The 23,778-nt window shown below is 39.2% G+C and overlaps 1 protein-coding gene across 1 annotated transcript in view; it reads left to right on the top strand.

The window, feature by feature from the left end:
- Positions 1 to 1,583: 1,583 nt before the first annotated feature.
- LOC112113485 (transcriptional activator GLI3) overlaps positions 1,584 to 23,778 on the top strand; it is a 251,295-nt gene continuing 229,100 nt past the window's right edge. The window contains exons 1-2 of the mRNA XM_024209776.2: positions 1,584 to 1,651; positions 16,941 to 17,103. Of these exons, the coding sequence (XP_024065544.1) occupies positions 16,980 to 17,103 (124 nt within the window). The 5' untranslated portion in view covers positions 1,584 to 1,651; positions 16,941 to 16,979. The remainder of the gene's footprint in view (positions 1,652 to 16,940; positions 17,104 to 23,778) is intronic.

Raw genomic sequence — 23,778 nt, 5'->3', positions numbered from 1 at the left:
TTTCTTACAGCCCCAGGTCCTGGAGTCATGTGATTTCATGAGACTTTGAGCTTTAATTGAAAAAGTAAGTTTCCAGCCCATGTGGGTGCAGTGCTGAACCTGAGAATGTGAACCCTGAGGGGGCAAAAACCAGAAGGTAAATAAATAGAACACTTCAAATACATTGTTTTTAAAAAAAACCTCATGCTTTTATGGGTCTTGACTCATGATTTTTGAATGATGGGGGCTGGCGGTACTGAGGAAGTTTGAAGATAGTGGGAGAGAAGCAGAGGGTAAAATGAACCAGAGTATGAGGGCAGGATAAAAAAGGAGGAGCAGGAAAGGAGAACAAGTGTAGCTGGGCAGAGACTGAGGATGGGAAGGGAAGCAGAAAGCAGGACAGAAGGAAGAGAGGAAGATGAAAAAGAGAGAAAAACTGATACCAGAGGGAAGGAAGGGGAGGGTGAAGGCAACAGATTCCCCCCACCCCATCCCTCCCAGCTATGGGCGTGGCCTCCTGGTGTCTGAGCTGAAGCTGGGGGGAGGGGGGGGGGAAGGACAAGAGAGGAGAAGTGTGGGGAAGAGGGGACATCAGATTGAGAGCGCGTGTTTCTGCTGGTCCCAGCTCCTCATTCTCCCTCACTCCCAGGCACTGAACAGCACCCAGGGGCACACCCCCTCCCACACGCCTTCTCTTCTTCTGACTTCGGTCTGACTTCCCTCCTCCTCACCGAAATAGTCCTACATTCCCCAGTGTACAGGAGGAGGGGAGCGGGTGACCCTCACGTTTGTAGCACTTCCACCGGGCAAATCCAAAGAAGGGAGTCAGACAAAAGTAAGGGAGGGGGAAGATCTTTCCTCACTCCAGAAAGTTTAGTGCCCCTCTCTATCCGCACTGCAGGGGGGTTGAACCAGCAATGTGCCCTTCCCTGAAGCTCTTTCCCCCTCCTCTGGACTAAGAGTGGAGTATTGAAAGAGAGAAGGGGAGGAGGGGGTGGTGGCGGAGAGGAGTCCTGCAACATCTGTAAAACTTGGACTAGGAGAAGAAGGAGGAGGAGGAAAGGAGAGACAGAGAGGGAGGAAGGCGAAAGGGACAACTTTTCCAACACGTGAGTATCGGAGCAGAGTGTTTTTATTTCTCTCCTTTGGTGGACTTAAAAAAAGGGGTGGGGGGCTACAATGCAATTTATATGGGTTGGTTAGAGGGGAGGGGGAGCCCTTCCGATGCAAGTTTTTTGATACAGTCTGGTAGATTTCTCTCCCCCCCCCCCCCCCCTTTGTTGAACCAAATCAGAAATGTCAGTCAGTGCGGGTGAGTCAGAAGGGATCAGATTACAAGATCACTGAAACTGATGTCGGATCCGCGCGCACACAAACGGAGAGGGCTTCTCTCTTTCTGTCTCTCTCGCTTTGAGGGAGGAGGGCAGGAATAAAACAACAACCAATACACACACACCGCCCGGCCTCTTCTCTCTCAATCCATCCTCCCCCCCCCCCCCAAACAGAAGCAAAATGCCCGCTTTCATCCTTTGGGGTCGGTCCTGTTAAGCTCTGCAAAAGAGGAGAGAGAGAGAGATCCCCACTGCATGCACTGTGCGTGTGAGATACAGCAGCCCTACCTTTTCTATGGGAAGTTTGGGGGGCTTGACAGAAGCAGCAGCAGCAGCAGCAGGTACGTGTACTGAGTTTTGCAAGAAGTTCCTCTTTGTTTAATGGGCTCTGCACAATGGTTGCAAGAAGCCAGAGGTTTGGGGCACTTTATTTTCATTTCAGAGCTCTCTCTCTCTCTGTCTCTTCCTCTCCCTCTCTCTCTTTTTTAACTTGGAAGAGTGGGGAGCGGGAGACTATCCGAAATCTAACCAAAAAATGGCTGTCAAACTGTCCTTAACTGAAAGCCAAAAACCCCCCCAAATTATACAATAATATGTAACTATTTTCTCTCTCTCTCACTCTGCCTGCCCTACTGCACTCCGAAAGGATTTTGAGGCTTAATGTCCCACAGTTGAACTACAGATTTGCATGCAGCAGCTGCTTTCCCCCCAAAGAAACTGCTTGTTATTTTCATGCCAGTTTCTTTGGCTGAAACTTTGTTGCTGTAGCAAACACCCTGTGCTGTCTGGATAGGTGGAAGGACTCAGCTGCGTGTGTTAGTTTTGGGGAGAGAAGAGGAGACGGAGGTTCGTTTCCTATTACTCTGTTTTGATTAATCTGTAGGAGTTTCAGGGGAACAGTTTGGGAGTGGGATGGGGGAAGGCGTCTCGTTCATAACAGAGGAAAAGTGAAAGTTGTGGCTTCTCTTTATGATTTTGTTGTTGTGAGGTGCTGCCTTTGGAACTTGGAAAGCTGCATACACCAAACTGCTGGGATCTATACACCCTCTACAATTTCCCCCTTCCTTCTCCCCTCGCAATGTATGGAGAAAAATATTGCAGCGGGGAGGGACTGAGTATGAATCACTCCCGACAGTTACTTTCTCGGCTTTTTTGGGGGGGTGGAGGAATGGAGAAGAAGGAGAACGCATATGATTTGCCACAAACCAATCCGTATTAGGACCTCTGCATGTTCTTCCATCAAATAACTTTAAAGCATTTTAGGAAAGTGGATATGCGGTTGTTTTAATTAGCCTGTAAACTTAGGTTGTTTGCACAGTTGCTCTTCTTCCAACCTAGATGATATAAACACACACCTCTAAATGTGCAGCTTCCTAGTCCTGGCACCACGTGAAAAGAAAAGGTAAAAGGAATCCCCTCCACACCGCCCCTCCATTTTTTTAACCCTCTGGTGTATAGTTTTGAGCCAGTCCTTTGGGTAGTGTTTGTGGCCTTCTGCCAGTTTATATGTAGATATATTTATGTAAAACATTTTCTCTCAGCTCTTTGCCAGCTGTTCCACATTTTCCAGCTGCCACTTCTGTTTGACATGATGGACTGTATGGATCTCTAAGTAAAAGAGCCTTTTTAGTCAAAGGTATGGATGGTTGTCCACTTGGTATATAATGTTTAAAGTCAAATTAACCAGAGGAGTGCTAGCTAGCAGTGCATACCACGCACCACACTTTATTTTCAAGGGTTAATAAAGCATATTTTTATTTTGAAGTTTCATCATGCTTATTTAACTTCCTTTACGTTGGATCACAGAAGAACTCCAATATAAAAATGGTTCAAAGCCTTTGAAATATGTGGCTAATTAAATTAACAAATCTTTTTAAAAGGGCGCCAGAGTCTCTCACTGTGTGTCTCTACATGCCTGATATATGTATCTATCTGGGAACCATTTAAGTCTCTTTAATACTTAGAAATCACTAAATTTCTTTGTGTTATACAACTCTTTATGGTTTGGTATTTTGGGAGATTATGAACTGAGATCCACAAGAATGGGCCTTAAGTATTTTGAATATTTGTGCAATTGCATTGTAATTTTGAAAGGTACCTCACTGATTGATTCCTATAATTATTTCATTTAGGTCCTTTATTAAAAATTAATAATGATCTGACAGTTTCTTAATTACATATGTCAAGATTATTTTGAAGGGAGAAAAATGCTATGTTTTCAAAGAAGAGTAACATTAAAATGTAAAAATAGTTCTGAATATACCACAGGATTTCAGTTGAGGGATTATATTAAAAGTAATGGTGAATGAATTTAACAATGTAAACTGTATGAAGGATGCTCAGAATTGGTTTATATAATGAAATTTTGGGTTTAACAAGCTAGTACATAATACATTTAGTTGGCTAGTCTACACTCAAATTTAAAGCAAACATTAAATAACATTATCTGTGAGACAAGCGGAAGATCATTTCTTTTACACTAAAGATCATGTGGTTGAGAAATCTAATGTGTGGGGAAAAGGCATTGTTTTAGTGTATATAGTTCTTTAAAAAAAAAAAAAAACAAGAGTAAAGGAAGTATATCTGTGCATTTCTTGCACATGGCTTTCAGTATGGCATTCTGTTTTCCAAAGCATTTTCCTGCCCAAGTAGCACAAAACAAAGAATTACCTGTATTTTCCTTAATGAGTTGACTCCTATTTTGTGCTTGAAATGTATGTATTAGCCAACACAACATTTAGCAGTGCATGTAAAGTTCATATCTGAAGGTATATTTTGAAATGAAAATGAGGTATTTTGTAGTTGTGTTATAAACATTCCATGTTTAATTTCTTAATTATTTTTATTTTGGATTAGCTGGTATATAAACTAAAATATTAAGACTCCTCCATTAAAATTGTTAGTAGAATTTATTTCCTTTTGTAAGTTACTTAATAAAATTGCTTTTCAGTTATCAATTGTATGCTAACTTTGGAAAGTTTGAATTACACTTTCTCTCTTATTTTTGGTAAAACTATTTCCCCCTGCACCCAGCAGCTGGTTTGATCCTGACTGTTTGAATTCAAGTAAGAAGTGAAATCTGTTTGGTTGCAAAGTGTTCTTGAAAAGTTAGTAATCTTTTCCCAGTAAATAAGGTATCTGATGCTTATTAAAGCAAGATCCATTGGGGGGAGGAGGAGGGAATTATGAAAGGAAGCAGTTTAATGATCAAGGTTGCATGCACGTAACTATATGGAGACTGTAATGTACTAAGAAAAAGAAGACTTGAAGGAAAAGTGAATCAGTGAGTCATGAAATCTTTAGGAAAACCTTAGTAATGGAATGTTAATGCTTTTAGACTATAGTAGATTATCTTAAAAGTCAGACTTTTCTTCTTTATGCAATTGTTGTAAATCCCTAGCTAAAGAATACTTTGAAGAAGGCTTTAGTTTTGCTAGCACTCATATTTTGTAGTCATTCTGATTGTTTTGGAAGAGTCAAGAAATTTTCTGCCAACTTGCAGCTAGGTAATTAAAATGCTAAAATGGCTATAGAGGAAGCTTTTTATTCAACAAAAGGTTCAGCTCTAATAATGACTTTAAATTGACTTTCAACTACAGGTTTTATAGACACCCTACCCCCCCCCCCCCACTGCCACTGCCTTAGATTTTGTAATTTTTATTTGTGCATTGATTTGTTATAATTTAAAATCAAATAAAATGAGACAGAATAAACAAAAATAGGGCATGGCTGCTGAAAACTTTTCAAGTACTTTCAGTGTATTTTTCATCTTTACTTTTATTTGATAGGTCTGTGAAATAGAGTTGTAGACTGGCACAGACTTTAAATGAAATTTCACACTTTGATGATTTTTTTTAACTTTGATATATTGACAGCAAAAGGAGCTGCAAAGCTTTTATATAACTTGAGCAGTAACGCCAAGCAGCAGTCAAACGTCTCTATGCATTTGTGTTTAACTGCAGAAGAAAAACATGTCCATGGGCAGTAGAGGTTCTTATCAACTCCCTAATCCCAGATCCCAGCAAACCTTGAGGGCATGCCTCAGATCTTGCTGAAATCATTGTAGACTCTCACAGTTTGCAGATTAAATATGCTATGTGTTCCTGGCTCCAACAACAGTTTTATGAGCTCACTAAGCTTCCTGTTTAAAGATCCTTTTCTGAAGTTTTTAGGAGCTGCTAAAGGCAATGCTGTCTGGAGTAAGTGGTGCTTGTTAATTTAGAGACACTTTAGATATTTCATTCTGTCTGTAAAAATAGCCAAAATTGTTGTTTTCAGATTGAAAGTCAAGTGACACTGAAAAAAAGCCCCTTTAAAGAGTGATACTGTTGTTTTAATGTGTTTATGATTACCCAAGGCTGCAAAGCATACATGGAGCTTGATTTGTTTTATGATGGCTTGACTTTGAGTAGTGTCTTTAAAATTAGACTTTTTCAGTTGTAATTCCAAGTGTATCTTTTACTACATCATTTTTGAGCATCTTGTTACTGATTGATTGATAGACTGCTGTAATGCATCTTTAAGAGGTGTTTCCTCACCTCGTTCCAGCAAAATTTTAACAAAAAGTAAATATTTTCCGCAGAGGGTGAATTGCAGACATTTATGTAGTTTGATATTGGGGACTGCTGGGCCTCAGGAAAGTACTTTAAATTCTGTGTCCTAACTTCTCCTCTAGCTGGTAAATAGTTAACACCTATATTTCATTCAGTATAATCATGTTTATGTATTTGGTGTAATAGTCTTAATTAAAAAGGAAAATACTTATATCATTGTCCAACAACATGTGTCATGTTATTCCCAAGAGAACTTGAGCCAATTTTGTGTTTAAAGGTTATTCAGTGAATGAAATTGTGAAAGCCCATTTGTCAAGGTACTGCACGGTTTCTGTTGGTTTTCAACCCCCAAATTCATTGTCTGCGTGGCCCCGTCATTAGTCATCAGTGTATTAGTGCTGCCTTCAGGCAATGCTGCCCAGCACTTCTTCACACCATTATAGCTCTAAAAGTGTACTCTGCCGATTTGTAGAATTACTGCTCTGATTTCCGCTTGGCTGGGTTTGAGGTAAGTCCCCTCCCTACCTTCTAGCTCACTCTAATCCCTGCTTTCTTTTAAGGCTGCTTTCTGTAGAGATTTAGGGGAAAACTTTCTTAAAGACTGTGTTGGCATCATACTGTGGTTTTGTTGTGGCATGCAGTGTATAAATTGTACCTGCATTAAACTGAAAGTACATTAAATTGGTTTTGATCTGAAGAGCTGCTGTGTCTCTTTTTTTAAAAAAATCTAAATCCTAATCAATTGATTTTACTGTTGCCTAATAGTTTGTTTATACTTTAAAAAGAAACTAATTAATTGGGATAGAGTACACCTTGTTATTCTTGACTACACAGTTCCTGAGTATCAGCACAGATTATGTGCAGAACACATTATCAGATTTTATTTCATGATTATAGTATTTGAAATTTCCACTATAGTTGTAGTTATTTTGTTTTTGTTAACATGGATTGGTTCCCCCCCCCCCCCGCGTGGCCTCTTATCTTAACTGAGTCCAAAATACTTACATCTTTTTTAGGTTGAGTACCTGTTATTTGGATTAGGACTGAAGGATCAAATTACCCTTGTGATGAATTAGAACAAAGTATATTTGGATGGTTTTGGTCTAGAACCATGTTTTCTCTTATGTACAAATCTGGTAATGTCAGGAAAAATCAACTGGGTGTAAAAATACCTCATCCAGCTGCCTAAAGAATGAAGCCTTCATTAAATAAGATGTATGAATACCTGAAACTGAATAGTCAGAAACACAGATTAAACCAATGTCACTTCAGTACAATGTCTGCTGTTCTGAACTGTGTATATTAAAATGAAATTCTAGCACTAAAGATCTTAACTAATAGGACATGTGGCTTGGTGTGGTGTGGCTTGGCACTTTGAACCATGAATCTCTATGGATGGTTTTTCTTGGAAAATAAGACAGCAGTAGAATTCTGTGATTATATTGTGTGTACAGCCTAAGTGGACTGAAAGGTAATTTATATTGCAGCAAGGTAGAATTGTCCTGTTGCAGTTTTGTGAGGTTGCAGAAACTGCAAGGAATCCTGATACTGTTTTACTGCTACAGTGAGACAGGTGTAAAACCTAAAACAAAGTTTAAAAGCTGAAGATAAAGTTTTATAAACTACATTTTACACTTTAAATTCTTCTTGGATGCCTGTAGCTTTCCTAGCTCTTTACTGGTAAGGTTAAAACATCTGTGTTGGGTAAGAATGTGAAATCCTGCTTTCTGGATCAAGTCATCCTTAACATTAACGTATGTTGAGTAGATAAGCAGAATTGCAGGAATTGGAAATTGGTGATTAGAATAGTGGACTTCCAAAATGATTTTGCTTGAGTTCTTTAATTTTGTTTAAAAATGCTAATTGTAAAATGTGGCGTACAGGCTTTTCTTCTGTGATTTGTATATCCTTAAGTTGGAAACAGAAGATGCATCCTAAGCAATAGTGGCATTATGTATGTGTTGTCTGGGCTGATGTATGTTAAATATATTCTTCATTGAGCTCAGTTGCTCTATAGATTGACATTGATATATAGATCTAGTTTGGATTCTAAGGAAACTTCATTTATTGGGATTGATGATCAAAAACAATAAGTCTGAAGAAAATGATCATGCTACTGGAATTCACATGTAGCGCTAGTGCTCTAATAAGAATATCTCTGCATTTTTCTGTGGTAGTTGTAGTTGCAGTGACCTTTTGTTTGATGAACTAAATATACCATGACACAAAGCACATCCATTACAGGTGTTTGTAATTTGTTTTACCATCCTGTTCTGGAGAAAGGGCAAGAGAAGAGGGAAAAACCACACCATATCCTCACCACAAGTGTTTTCAGTGCTAATAACAGTATCAGCAGAGGAAGTCATAGGGCTTGTTATCAACACAGCAAGAGTTGCTGATTGTCTTCCTCTGTGGCATATTCTCATCCTTTCAAATCCACATTATGAGTGACCAAGATCAGATTTTATAGAACCCCTGCTTTGCAGAAGGAAATTACATTGCTGATATTTAAGGGTTTCTTATGATTTTAGATTTATTAGTTTGGTTCATAAAGGGCATAGGCAAAAACTATGTATAGTTTTAGAAGAGAAATTTAAAACATAGCCAATTATTTGAATGAAACCTATTGTATAAACACCAAGAACTGAGATTTTTTTCTATGCTAATTCTTTTAAGACTACAACTACTTTGCCTAAGATTGTTTTTCTGTTTAAGAGTTTTAAACATAAGGACATAGGATTATAATACATTAGGCAATAGCACAGATTATTCTGACCCTTCAGGCGATATCACAGTTTTAAATGAACAAGTCTATGTTGTTAATAGCTAGTATGTCACCCTGTAAAAAAAAATCACTTACTAAAGTAGAGACTTGAAAAAAGGAATTTATTTCTGTGTTTATAAATAACATTTATGGATTCATATTCTATTTTAAAAATAAATAGTGCTTCTGTTCTATCTAGCCTGGATTTTATACAAGTAGGCCAGAAGTTAGAATAGAGCAAAAAGAGGAATCCAAAGTCTCTATAATTCAAATAGTGTTCTGTTAGACATGGAGTTCATGGAGCTGCTTTTCCTTTTATAAGTTTAGTTGCATAGCTTTAAGACAACTGGATATTGAATGGGTTACGAATATATATACCCCCCAAAGATGCATACCGCCCCACATTATTTAAAACTGCTATAATGTGATGGAAGGCCTGATTATGCAGTCCTTACTCATGTGAGTTGTCCTCATTTAGCTTAGTGAGAGCTCCTTATGTGAATAAGGGACAGAAGATAGGGCTGTTAGTCAGACAATGGACAGTTAGAACCACATTCTGCAGTTCTTACTCAGGCAAAGCTCCCGCTCAGCAGAGCTCTGCCTGGGCAAGAAAACAAGAATCAGATCTTCCACAGTTTTTTTTCTGTGGAAAGCTATTTTATTTTGACAGAGAGTTTAATCTCTGGTAATAGGATAAATATTTAATTGGAATTTTACCTAACAGCTTCCTAAACCCCAGTAACAGAAGTACACATAATGTACTTATATATTATTACAAGAGAAATGGAACAGAGAAAAGCTAAGTCAGGGATTTCTTCAGAATAAAGTGTTGCTGTTAACTTGTTTGGTTCTATAAGAGCTGTATGTTTTAAAATATTTTAACAAACTTGCAGTAATTTTTACATATCATATATATATCTAATATTGATATGTAAACAATTATATCTATCTATCTATCTCCTGGGAGATGTAAATATATGTAATTCCTCTAGAGGAAAGCATCAGTTACACTTGTTCAATAGTTCAGTGTGCTCCATAGAATAATTTCTCACTTAGGGTCCTAATCATGGGGCTGATAATAGTGCTGCTTTGCCTAGCTGATTGCCTTTGTTGTTTGTGATCCTGTATTATTGTTGCCACTAGCTATTTAGCCTATCAGGAACAGATCAGATCATCATTAATCAGGCTTTAGGTTGAGTTGTTTTAAAATCTTCAGTTGTACATGGAGGAGGGGGCGGGGTGGGAATCAAAGGGAAGTAATACATAGGAAAGTACAGCAGGTGCATGAATTTGGAAAGGTTGTACTATTACAATCATTGCTGTGTAGCTTTATTTTTTTTCAAATTCAAACAGCAAAACTTTCCTATTTGATTCTAGCATTATTTTTACATTTTTTAAAATTCAGCACAGGTTTATAAGGACTATGTAATTCTCAAGAGAGGCAGTTTTAGAACATGCATGAAAATTAAAGAGAAAATGAAGAGTTGTGAAGAGTAAGATTTTTCCAGTTACATATCACCAGAATTATATTATATTTCTGTATTTAATGAATATGAGCCCAAATTTTGCCCCATCTTATACTGGATGCAGCCCTATACTGACCAATGAGGTTTCACAGAATATAAATCAGATCAGAATTTGGCCCACAGGTCGTTCATGGAAGTTGGAAGTCGTAACCAAACTAATGAGGCCTTAAAAAGATATAAAATGATCTAACATTTTTGGAAATTCATAGTATCTGAATTAATTATTGCACCTATATGGAAGGTGAAGTATACCAAAAGCTTAATCTTACAATTGAAGTGTGTTTGATAAAATGCATGAATCATTTATATTTTGGGGGAGGAATTATCAAGCGTAACTGTGTGAGTGTGACTTTGCATTCATGTTTGATGTGAAGCAATGCTAAAATTTAAGAGAGCTTTGGAAGTAAAACATACCTGAATCAAGCTTGTATAAATCAATGTAAAATAGCGCTCACATAACAGCATAAAATTCTCATGGAAATTTTGCATTTGAATGTAGCTGAACAAGACAGAATTTTCTTATTCTTGAATATTCCCAAGGAATAGTGTGACCAGTTCTGATAAAATTGATAAAGAGTCCTTTATGCTTGAAAGAGACTGTGTAATTTCCTGATTGTTCTCCATGCCTCCCCTTGTGTTTTTCACTTTCACACAGTTTCGCTGTTTGAGATTTATCGTATCCCCAAAGACTGCTTCCAGTAGGGTGGATCAAAGTGGTACATTCGAACACCCCAAATACCCAGAGTAATTTCTGAAAAACTAAAGATGCTATGTTTGCTTGCACATTGATTGGGGCACTGTGGATGCTGATAGCAATCAGTCTGAACTTCCCTACTGCTGATGTAATGATGATGAATGCTGTGACACTGCTATTTCAGACTGCTCTTCTCAGTGGATGCAAACCACTTGTTAATGAATTGAATACAACTACAGCAGCATCAAATAAAACCGGGAAAGGAATTAAAAAAGCGACAATACATTAAAGGACAAAGCAAATAAGAAAACAAAAGGAGGCAGCAAGTGGTTATAGTATAGAGGAAACATAAAACTAACATGCAAATCAATAAGCAATTTAGGGGCTGGATGCTGTAATCCCTTACTTAGGCAAGTAGTCCCATTGAAGTCAGTGAGACTTCTTGTATGAGTAAAAGATACTTGAAGGAGCAAAGGTGTGCAAGATCTGGCTCTTAAAACCAGAGATTCAGAGAGGAGAAAGAGCAAAGAGGTTAAGATTGAAAAGAAAATGAAACTACCGTAAATATGCTTATGAAGGGCCAAATTCTCCTCTCTTGCAATGGTTCAACCCTGTTGATTTCAGTGAGGTTGCACTGGTGTAAGTGGGGAGATTTCCCCCCCACAATATGCATATGATTGTTTTTACTACTATGGTGAATACACACACATTGGTAATTATATTAGTTGAACTTACTTATTAGTGAATTTTATTGTAAGAAATAGGTATTATTACCATTTTGTTGACATTCAAATTAAAAGTGATGGTATTCTTCCTTTAATTAGTTTATTATTGGCAGCTGCTTGTTAAAATCTCTTCAATTTAATACGAAATTGATGAATCATACTATTTATGATTTAAAAAGTAGAGACACACCTGCAGACAGGTTGCTGGTATGAGAGGGATTAGGTTTAAAATGGGAGTCTGGAATTAATTGTGCAATGGGTTCAGGCCTGCGGGAAAAGTACAAAAGGTTCAAGCATGGTTGAATGGGGAAAAGCCATGAATGTTTGCTTTCAGGAAGGAATGTTTATCCCTCTGTTTACCTATGAAAGTTCAGGCTTTAGCCATATAACATTATAGCATTTTCTCTTCGTTGCAGTCATCATTCATATGCACATGCAGATAGAGGAGAGCCATCGAAAAACAGCTTTCCAAGTTTTGAAAGCAGAGTTCAATTTTGCAAAATATGTATGTAATGTCTCAAGGCCGGGGGAAAGGAAGTCACCGAGCCAAATGCATGGGGAGTTGTAGACACTATAAATAAATAAATAAATAAATAAACCACATAATATTTTGAAAGTGCAAAGTACTTCAGCCTGGATGTTTTTCAAAACCTTTTTGTCAGTGATCAACATGGAAATAAAACTTTATTTTGTCCCGGACCTTTGATTATGTGTTTTTTTTTTTCCCCCAATAGACTGCGCTTTCCATATTTCATTACAGTTTCTGAGAGGGGGAAAAATCACCTCTGAGCTTGAGGACAGTGAATCTAAAAGTGTTGGGGGCCTGCAGCTCCTACTGAAGTCAAGATTAGACCCATAATATAACGGTGGTTAGAAGAGTGAGTCTGTAAAAATGATATCTTGAGGTTCCATATTTATTTTCCATTCATGGCTTCCATGTCAGCAAACATGTCCAAACGTGAGTTTTCTAATGGTTAGCCTTGCACACTCAGTCTGCTATATGAGAATCAGGCTATTGTTTCTGCCAAGCACATCACCACATTTGATAAAGTATCAGAACATAGTTTAAAACTGAGGGTCTAATGCTGCAATCTCTATGCGAGTAGAACTCTTGTTAACTTCACTGGAACGTGTGTGTGTGTGTCAGGGGCAGAGTAGAAGGGGAAGGAGGGTGACAAGATGGGGAGGCCCTAGATTCAAGAGCCAGAATTTGTTTATCCGTAGTGAGATTGCCTCTGCAATGCAGATAATAATAAAAATAGGCTTCAGTGTGTAAACTAAGGCTATGTCTACATTACGGACCTTACAGTGGCACAGCTGTACTGTCTCCTGTGTAGCCGCTGTATGCTGGTGGGAGAGATCTCTCCCTCTGGCATAATTAAACCACCCGCAACGAGCGGCAGTAGCTATGTTGGTGGGAGAGTGTCTCCTGTGGTGACGACGCAGGAAAGGAAACAGAACGCCAGGTTTGTTGGTAGCCAGAGAGCTTTACAAGCCTCCTGCAAAAAGCCTCCCAGGAAAACTTTTCCTGGGGTTTTTATTATCTCCTTACTTTGTTTACAACTCTTCTTAGTGGTTACATTCTTGCCCATTCAGAAGGCAGGCAGTATACATGAGCATGAAATTACAAACCCATCTTTTGAGCGCGTGGACACCAGCTGCAAAGATGATGTCATTGTTGCCAATAAGTTTTCCAAACATAGGCGCTAGGACAAGGTCATTCCTGCCTCGTTACCAAGGGAACAGTTTGCCGTTCTCGTGGGCATACGATTCGGGAACAACACATTCCTACATCTCCTGCTGACATAGCCCTGTCCACAACGGCACTTTTGTCGACAAAACTTATGTTGATCAGGGTTTTTTTTTCCCACACCCCTGACCGACAAAAGTTTTGCTGACAAAAGTGCTAGTGTAGACAAAGCCTAAGTAGATATGGCGGAGAGCATGTGTAACCCACACACCTCCTGGGTGTGGTGTTCTGGCCTATCTAATGGCACTGAGACCACATAGAGAAAGAGAGAGAGAGCTAAGACTGTAGAGCAGACTCATTTTAACAGCCAGTTGGCTTTTACCTCATGCTGTAGACTAGAGGCTCATGCACAGAGGTCCCAGGTTCGATCCTGCCTGCCGACAACCAGGGTTTGTTGTTGTTACACATGCACAACGAACTGATATTTATATTAGCAAGTTGCAAGTTTTACAAATTTCTGACCATAAGTGCACTTTAAAATAGTAAGTTGCTAACCAGGGGCCTCTGTAGCACCAGGTATGGCTTGGTACAGAGGGGAGCAAAATTGCAGAGAAAACTGTGGTGGAAACCGTGGGATTCTAGCCTCTAGACTTCTCTCTAGGTTAAAAAAAACCTCACCTGTCTAATGGGCTGTGAAAAAAGTAGCCAAAAGAAGGAGCAGGAGCCACTCTGAGCCACAAACTCTGCAGGAAAATATGTGGCAAGCGAATGCTGCATATAGCCAATTAATTGTGGCTCCCTCTCTCTTTCCCCTTTCCCCCACCTCCTTAGTTGGGTAGCCGAACAGTTAGCACTCAGAAGGTAATGTTAATGCAGCTACTGTCCCAGCCGTGCTGTGATAGGAGGCTGGAAACTAGTGAAGAAGAAGAATCCCACCGCATAGCTGTCTCGGGATCTTCGTGGTTGAGGGGGATGAAACCACTGCAGATACATGGCCTCTGTGTCGTTTTCTGGCTCTGTCTGTGGCTGGTTCACTCCCCTGGTTGGTTCTGTGACAGCGGGGCAGAATGTGTGGCCCCCACAGCTTTGACAGTGGTGAAGAGTTCTTGAATTAATTTGTTCCCTTTCACATGGATTAGCCACATGAGGGGGAGTGTGTGGGCTAAGATGTCAGAAATCAAGGGCCAGATTCTGCAGTCCCAACTTAGTCCTCACACAGGCAAACAAACCCGTTGAAGCTAGTGGGAATGTTGCTTGACTAGAAGATTTGGCCCTTAAAAGTCAAAATAGAGGAAAAATAATGGAGATGACTAAAGTTATAGCTTTCTAAATCCCTTGGGAAAACTGTGTGGAAGATTAGCCTTCTCAGAGACCACTGATTAATTTAACACACGGATGGACAAAACACTAAAAATATATGTATTAGGATTGTCTCCTGTACTGGTTGGGGGCTGGACTAGATAAGATGATAGGTATGGACTAAAGCCATGGACTGCCCTCCCACAGAGAAGCACACAGGAGAAAAGGGCGGGAAAGTGTGTTGAGAGATGCTGAAAGTTTAAAATTTATGAAGTTCCTACCAGATTTCCCCCCCAAGAGTGGAAGGTTTCAGGGAGTAGCCTCTAAATCCTATGGATTCCTTTAGCCACTGTGCGGTTTGCTGCTGGACAGTCTTTTCCCCCCAGGATAGCAAGACTCCTGCAGGAATTATGCTTTCATTGGCCCTCCCCTAAATGACACACAAACTGCCTCGGAAAGGAATGCGGTATCAGTTATTACTGAGGACTTGTACACTGCTGGAGTTGGAACGGAGCTTACCAAGTTATGTGTTACTCCTTAGCTCATCCAGTCCTGTATTCAGACACTCCTTCTGAAATCCTACTCAGGGTGAGACAGGAAATCATTCTATGAATTACAGTAATATTCAGCCTTTATATAGCGCTTTCAGCCACAGATCTCAAAAGACTTTTCAAAGGTGGGCCAGCATCATTGTTCCCACTTTTACAGATGGAGAACTGAGGTATAGAGAGGTGAAGTGGCTTGCCCAGGATCAGTGGCAGAGATGGGAACGGAATCCAGGCCTTCTGACTACCAGGCCAGTTCCTTGTCCTCTGGGCCACTATACGCCCTTTAGTAGTGATTCACTTTAGTACCTGGGCCTTTCGTTGAGCCCACTTTATAATAATGAGTTTTTTGGATTATCTTATTGCACTATTAAACTAAAGTGCCCCATTAAATGCAGGGAAAAGGTAACTAGAGCGCTGCATTTATATGGTTCAGCAATTTTGCTTTGTGCATATTTGTTATATTTTTTACCGCGTCAGTCAAAATTGCAGAAATCAGTTAACATGGGGTGTAGCAAAAAAGGGTAATTAAATATCTTTATAGGTTACATTGTGATTTGTTGAAGAGTTTGGTGTTTACTTATAACATAGTTGACTTCAGCTAAAAGTTGAGCTAATCTAGTCCTAGAATAATGCAATTTATTTTCTTTTAATATCTATTTGATGACATCTTGGTGGGGGTTAGACTAGATGACCCTTGCCGCCCCTTCTAACTCCATGTTTCTATGATAATTGTAACCCTGCTCACAAAAGGAAGCATCTAAAACTCCTTTTTTAAAGTCAAGTTTGCTGATTTATATATTTTTTTAACATGGGTCCTAGTTTTAGTTCTTACAGCACTGATAAGCAGTGCTGTACTTCTTTGGGTCTAAACACCGTATGTGCTGAATATTGATTACCTGTATAAAGCTTACTTTAATAGACTGCCATGTGTCAAGCTAAGCTACAGCCAAGAGCTTGGAAATACCTATGTTCCTTGCAGACCAGGATCACTGTAGTCAGGGTACCTTGAAGTGGATGCATGTAGAATTTTACCCTCTTGGAAACCTCTGGGTTTCTTAGGTTTATGTCACAAACATGAAAACTCTAGGAATACGGTGAAGCGATACAATGGATATAAAATGACTGAACGATGAGTCAGTGCAGATGACAGTAAAAGTAATCAGTGAAAGGCAGAATAACTAAACATGCTTTTTGCATGGCTTTCCATTTTCAGGGTTGTCATGCCAAGAAAGTGTTCCCGTTATCAGTCACTAGCAATCACATTTGCCTTTCTCTGTGGTTTTCAGAGAGTTGTTCCAATACGCTTTTGTTTGAGTTACGTTTTTAAACAAACAAAATGAGAGCTGTTTACATTAATAAGGCAAGATGGACTAGGAGAGGTAATTCGTTGCTGTATATTAGGGGTATTGAGAATGCTGAAGATTAAAATTTGGCTTCTACAGTAACATGATGGTTTGTCTCAATTCTGCTACATGCTTCCAAGCTGTTCAGGACAAAGGAAAAAAATCCCGCCTTTTCCACCCCCACCCCCCTTCAAGTCCATTAAAATTCTTACAGGGTTTTAAAAAACGTGGACCTTCCTGTCAAAGCAGCAGACTAGACCATGATGCTGATTCTGTTTAAAAGCAAATGTGCTTGTCTCTGGTGTTAGCATTTCCTTAAATTCCTCAGGAACTCATGCATGCAAACCTGATTTGATGAGCTTCATGAAATGGCCTGTGGATTGCTAATGCTGCTGTGCTGCAGGCTCTTCTTCAGGTGAGAAGTGTGGCAGGTTTCTGACTAAGCTTTTTATGGCATTTGAAGTTTATGACTCTATTGTTTTATTCAGGTATTCGTGCGAGGAGAGCTGAAGTAATGAGAAGTCATCATGGAGGCCCAGTCCCATAGCTCTGCCACAACCGAGAAGAAAAAAGTTGAGAATTCCATAGTGAAATGCTCCACTCGAACAGATGTCAGTGAGAAAGCTGTTGCCTCCAGCACAACTTCCAATGGTGAGTAACAGCAGGGATTTACTAGCAGCGAAACCTACAGTAATTTTATGTTCACTGCATTCCTTGTGAATTGAGCATTTGCACCTGGATCTGTGGTTGTTCTCAGGAAAGACTAAAGAAAGCAAACAGGAGAAAAAAGTGGATAGGATATAATAAACCCTGTTTTGGCTTCAGACATAGTCTTTTTCTTCCAAATTTTCTAATTTAAGATGTAAATCTGCTAAGTTATTTATTATAGGAAGTTCCTGTTTTGGCATTTTGGAAATCATCTTGATTAGCCTGGCAAGCATTGCAAATGCTTTGCATTTTACCATGGAAATCTCTTCCACTGGTTAGATAATTAGTTATTACAAAAGAGACAAAAGTAGCCTTGTCAAAATTAATGGCAGGGTTTTTTCTCTCTTGTTTTTCAAATAAACTTGTCTATTGTAAATTTTGTCCCCTGTTCCTGAAGTTCTTTAATGGCAGGTGCCAAAATCTCAAGCGAACCTCCAATGAATTCATTTCAAAGTTGTGACTATAAAGGTTGCAGATTTACAAAAATGGAGGAGTTTACTCAACTGTCCCCAGGGATTACCTCATTCTGCAACTTTGCATACTCTGTGCCATTCCACGCCCCCAACCCCTTTCTTTGTTTAATTTACAAGAGCTAAAATCATTGGTCCTTACTAAAGCAAAACTCCCATTGAAGTCAAGGGAAATTTTGTTCAAAGAAGGACAACAGAATTTGGCCCCATGGTTTATGATTGCTGCAGATTAAGCTCTGCATTTAGCAAAGAAATTCAGGCAATCAATCTGGTGACTGTTACAGAAGAAAAAATGGCTGTTCTTTTTTTCTGTATCGGAATCTCTGTGCATCCCTGGGAGAACTCAGAGTGCCCCCTCCTCCACCTTGCATCAAGGCCACGATCTTTCAGTCAAAGGCAAGGTTCACTGTTCAGTGAGTTTAACAAAAGTGCACACACCCAAAGAGAATAGTGGAGACCTGAAGTGAAAAATGCACAAATTCTGTAGCTGTACTGAGGGGAAGATCAGGAGGATAGTTAAACATTAGAGGGAACATATCCCATCGTCCTTCCCAGTGGTTCTATCACTAGATTCAAAGCATGCCCAGCTCCAGCTAAGGCAAGTGACTGGAGTTGCCTGTATAAGAACATAGTATCTCCCTGTTAACTACTGGAACAACCCTGACAATTTTTAAAGTATGTTAGATCAGATCCTCAGCTTGTGTAAATCCGCACAGCTCCAGTGGTGTCAATAGACTTATGCTGATTTACACCTGCTGAGGATCTGGTCCACTGTATTCTTTTCAATAATAGGATTTTATACATTGACCCAGTTTTTTACACATATGCATGCTTAAATGCCCTGATGCAAATCCTGTATAGTGTGCACTCAACTTCAATGTAGGCACGCATGGGCTATGATTGACAATGTTGTCTGATGTTTGGATCAGAGGATTAGGAGTCAGGACTTCTGGATTTTTTTAATTTTTTAATTTTTTTATTTTTTAATATCCCCAGTTCTGCCGCTGACTTGCTGAGATCCTTGGTCAAGACACTTAACCTTTCTCTGTTTATTTTACATACCTGGTTAATGGGAATATTAGTAGTTAACTATCTTAAATGGGTTCTGTGAGGCTTAATTAATTAAAGCACTTTGAGATCCTCAGAGGAGAAATATAAGGATAAGGAATTATTATTAACCGTGTTTTTTGTGAATGTTTTCTGCAGTGAGACACTAATGCAGTACACCCTTGGTACCCTTATGTGAAACACTCTGATATTTTTTTTCCCTGAAGAATGCAGATTCAGGTCAACAGAAACATTTTGAAAATTCAGAAAATTCAGAAATGTCAAAACAAAAAGTTTTGATTTTTTTTTCCAGTCTAAAGGGGAGTTAGGCCGCTTTCACAGAACTGAGGAGGAGGAGGTTGTAAGTGTGGTACCTCCCCTTATAACCAGGGCCGGCTCCAGGCACCAGCTTGCCAAGCAGGCGCTTGGGGCGGCCACTCCGGAGAGGGGCGGCACGTCCAGCTATTTGGCGGCAATTCGGCGATGGTCCCTCACTCCTGCTCACGACTTTTTTTTTTTTTTTTGCGCCGCTTGGGGCGGCAAAAAATCCTGGAGCCGGCCCTGCTTATAACCAGTTGTCCAGTGGCTAGGGCACTCACATGGGGGATGGGAGACCTTGGATAGAATCCCCCCACTCTGGAGCAGGGACTTGAAGCCAGGTCTCCCCCCTTCCAGGTGAGCATCCTAAGCATTATGCTATAGGCTTTAGGTGTTAGGGGGAGGGGAAGCTCCACTACTGCTTCCTCCTCACAAAATGTTTTGCTTGACCCAAACCCACATTTTGTTTAGACTTTCTTCGGAACTGCCAGCAAACTGAAATATCAGTTATTTGCACAGCTGTAGGACACACCCTACATCTAGTCAAGTCAATGACAAGGCTCCCTGTGACTTCAGTGTTTAAGGATTAAGCCGTTAGGTACGCTTTTTAATTGAGTCAATCGTAAGTAAATTCAGGGCAGGAGTGTCTGACCTACCCTAATAAACAGCCAGCCCTAGAATTCTTCCACAGTACAGGATTGGGCCATGGATGGACGTAAACTTTACTCCTCGAGGGCATTAAGATATTTCTCTTAGAGTAGTCTATATGGTCCAAGTATAACATACTGAAATAAGTAATGATACTAAAACTTTAGGAATATAGAAATATTGCAGTTTATAATTCCAGTCTGCTAAAGTTTTGTCTCTCTGCAAATGTGACTGCCATGTTAATGAATTTTGGTAACAGGAGACAAATTTTATTAATGCAGCATGAAAGCTCCCTGTTGCATCTTTTGTTCTGTAATACTGGAATTGCTAAGTGAACTTCACCAGCTGATATAACACACCATTTGCTGCACAAACATTCAGTTTCTGTTTATGAATTGCGGCTTTTTACAAAAAAGGCCAAATAACATAGAACATAGAACGGTTGTGATTTACAGTTGTCTGCTTTTTAAAACAAGGTAAGGCTGCTTAAAAATATACTGAGTAATCATTGGTGTGTTTACCAAACAAGACCCTGCATGTGGCCATTACAGATCAACATCTGCCAGTCATACCATCACCTCATAAATATATCTAAAAACTGTGTTTTCCTTTCTGGATAACACATTAATTAGCAAAGTTTGCCGAGTAACATATACTTGAGTGACAGCTGTCCAGGAGGTGCTATGTGAACTGGCATTTTCTGAGTGGCTCCACTGTCTTTTAAAAGATTTACAATTGAGTCATAAATAGGTTGAAAGCTCTTATGGGTTTTACGCAGAGCTTACAATTGTGCAGGAGAAACAAGGAAGACTCTATTTTTAGTATTTCTTTGCAGTTCCTGAAAGAAAATAACTGTCCAGTGCACCTGATAGTAGTAACTATGTTTAAATAAATATGATGTATGGAATCATTTAAAAAAAATAGGTGTTTTATTGTCTGATACGCAAACTCTGTTTTATTTTATTTAAGAGTCTCTGTGGTACATGCATGTTATCGAGAACTATTTGATGATAGATTTGGGGCCCGATCCTGTTGGTGATGATTCCAAGTGCATATTATTTCACATAGGCTCAGACCCATTGACAGGCTTGGCTCATAGTTTGCACTTTGGCCATTTATGCTGAACTACCATGATTACGCTACTTAGAACAACAACAGCAAATCCCGTTGCGGTCATTTAACCACAAACTGTACTATAGTGCTAAACTGCCAGCACTGTGTTAGTTCGGGGGCTGCCAGCATTTCCATCATAGACCCCTAATTTCAGGGCTTTATAAGTCCGCCATTAAATGTGCTCCAGGCTGAAACTTGCATGGAAGGTCTAAGTACTGGAGTAAATTAAAACTTTTTTTAGGCCTATGCTCAAAAATAAAAATCATGGTTTAGTAATAATTTTAAAACATGTTTGCTACTATTGGATGTCTTATGGGACTGCTGTATTTGTTTTGTTTTGAATGAATTTTTGCAGGCCTTTGGTCTCTTCTTTGGGTTTTGATTTTGTGTATATTAACTAAAACCACACACATCTTACTATGGTACACTTCTTTACAAATCTGCCCTTTCCCTCCTTCTTTGTATGAATGCTGTATTTACTGCTAGGATAGTGTCCAGAATAAAACAAAACAAAACAAAACCCTTAAAAGAAATTTGCTAATGGAGATTTTTTATACAGTACTTTGTGAATGAATGAGAATATATCACTGTAATGTCAGAGTATGAAAAAACTTGCATTTATTTGTGATTTAATACCCTTAGAATGAATCAACTCCACAAATACAAAGTATTAATAATAAACAACAACAAATGAATATCACTTTCACATAGTTGCCATGTTACTAGCGTTTATGCTGTCATGAAGCTTCACTGACATGCTTCCATATGCCCCTTCCCATCCAAAAAATCGGGACAGGGGCTGGGGGGTAATAGGTGCCTATATAAGGCAGAGCCCCTAATATAGGGACTGTCCCTGTAAAATCAGGACACCTGGCTACCCTAATGCACCCCTACCACCACCATTTTACTAACACAATAATACCTTTGTGGCATTGGATGCACACAGGTGAGGGAGCTGTTCCCTGCAATGTTCATTTATCTGTGTATTGATTTAGACCCTGATCGTGCGAAGTGCTCCATACACACAGTAGTCTCATTGAAGTCAAGTAGGGAGCAGCTTTCATGAGAGGGGTCTAAAGTTAATAAACTGGTTTGAGCACAGATCACTAGAATTTTTTGTGCCCTTTCTAGGGAGTCTGCTTGTTAGAGCAGCTCACACCATTGTCCTGCTAGACCTTTCTTTCTCCTCTGCTGGTCACGTGATGCCTACTATGGTAATAAATAATCACCCGATTTAAAAAAAAAAATACGTTTTTCCTCCTTGATGTGAAAGCTTTAAACATTAGGTGTTTTTAGGGCATTTGAGACAGTACCCAAGCATCTGCCTCACTGAAGTGTAATAAATGCACACAGTTAGGTTCTGCTCCTTCAACTTGTTGCACTTGCATGAAACCTTGCACATATGTGGAGCCTCTTTGACTGCAGTGGCTATCTGCATGGAGGAAGGGGGCTGAGTCAATGGCTTCTGATCCTTATGAAAAATTTCACTGTAGCTTTGAGCCGCAATCAAGCAAGCGCTCCAGCATGTGCTTAACTGTAATCATCTAAGTAGCTCCAGTGGGACTATTTGCATGCTTAAAGTTAAGCGTCTGCTTTATCACTTTAGTAGATTGGGCTCTTAGATAGTAAGTTCTGCTTTGCAAATAAATGGAGCTTAACATTAAAAAAACACTTCCTTTAAAAACAAATGTTGACAACCAATCCCCGTCCCCTCACACACATACTATTTGGAGTTTGAATGTTTTCATTGAGTCTGTTGTATAAGTATGTTGGTGGGGTTTTTTTATTTTTAGTTTATTTTTGGTGAACAAAATCCAGTGAATTCCCATTACCTGCGAACAATAATATAAAAAAGTAAACCTATATTTGACATTATTGCTTGCAATAGATTTGAAAATGTTTGCATTCAGCCGGTATTTATTTCCGAATGATGTTTTTATGGGCTTTGTTGGTGATTGTAAATAAAATGTTTGTGTTCTGTCCAGTTGTGGCAATAAATGATTTTTTTTATGTTATTTTTTTTAGTTTGCATTACAAACAATGCGGTTATTGTATAAAAGCTCCTTCAGTTTCTGACAGGCAAGTACTTATTTTCAGTTTGATGTGTTTTGTCTACTTTTTGACCCAGGAGCTCTTTTCAGTGTAATCTGATATTTCTTATTAACCTATTACTCGGCTTTAAAAAAAAAAAAGCTAATTATAAACATATGTAGGTTGTAGACTTGACTACCTTTATCAGAATCAGACAGTTATTGAGAACATACTTTAAAGTGATAACAGAAATTATTATATTAATGATGATGTAACTTGAAACCAAGCTTGATAGATGAATAAATGAGAGGAAGTTCACATGCCCACTTTGATTCTTGGAGCCAGCTTCAACTAGGTCTTTAAAAAATAATTTTAAAAAATCGTCCTTTAAGGATTGAATGAGAAAAGTATTCAGCAATCGGCAGCTCCATAAGAATCACATTTCCTGTTTTAACCTTTGGGTAGTTACTGGTCCTGCTGCTTGCTTTCAAACTCACCATAAAATAGGTGTTAATCATGATACCTATTCTTTGGCCCCTCAGTTGAAGTTATATGTCCAGAGTCCTGTTGAGAGGTCAGAGTTCAGAGGAGGTTGTTAGCTATCAAGAAATGTTGCCTGTACTACTTTAGTGCCCTGCAAATTGAGTCCCTCATTGATTATATTTATATGAGACCCAATTCTGCAAGGTGATGATGAGGACTTCTCCTCCCTCATTGAAATCAAAGGGAGTTCAGGGGCACTCTTCACTTTGCAGTATCAGACCCAGAAGGAAACAACATTCTATGGAATCAGCTATTGTAGGTGACAAAAATGTTCTTAAAACCTAAATGTGCGGGCATGCATCATTTTTAGTGAGATGGCAAATATTCCAAGTAACCTCTAGTCATAATAATCAGGCACAGTAGCATACAAAATAAGTGTAAGGTTCTGATCCGGAGAGGTGCTGAGAATCCATAATAGCCACAGAGTCTCATCAGGCCCCGAGTGAAT

The sequence above is a fragment of the Terrapene carolina genome, unplaced genomic scaffold (genome assembly GCF_002925995.2).
Source record: "Terrapene carolina triunguis isolate 2854851 unplaced genomic scaffold, T_m_triunguis-2.0 Scaffold179, whole genome shotgun sequence".
Classification (NCBI taxonomy): domain Eukaryota; kingdom Metazoa; phylum Chordata; order Testudines; family Emydidae; genus Terrapene; species Terrapene triunguis.
Note: the sequence above shows the minus strand (reverse complement) of the source record. Positions and strands in the feature narration are given on the sequence as shown.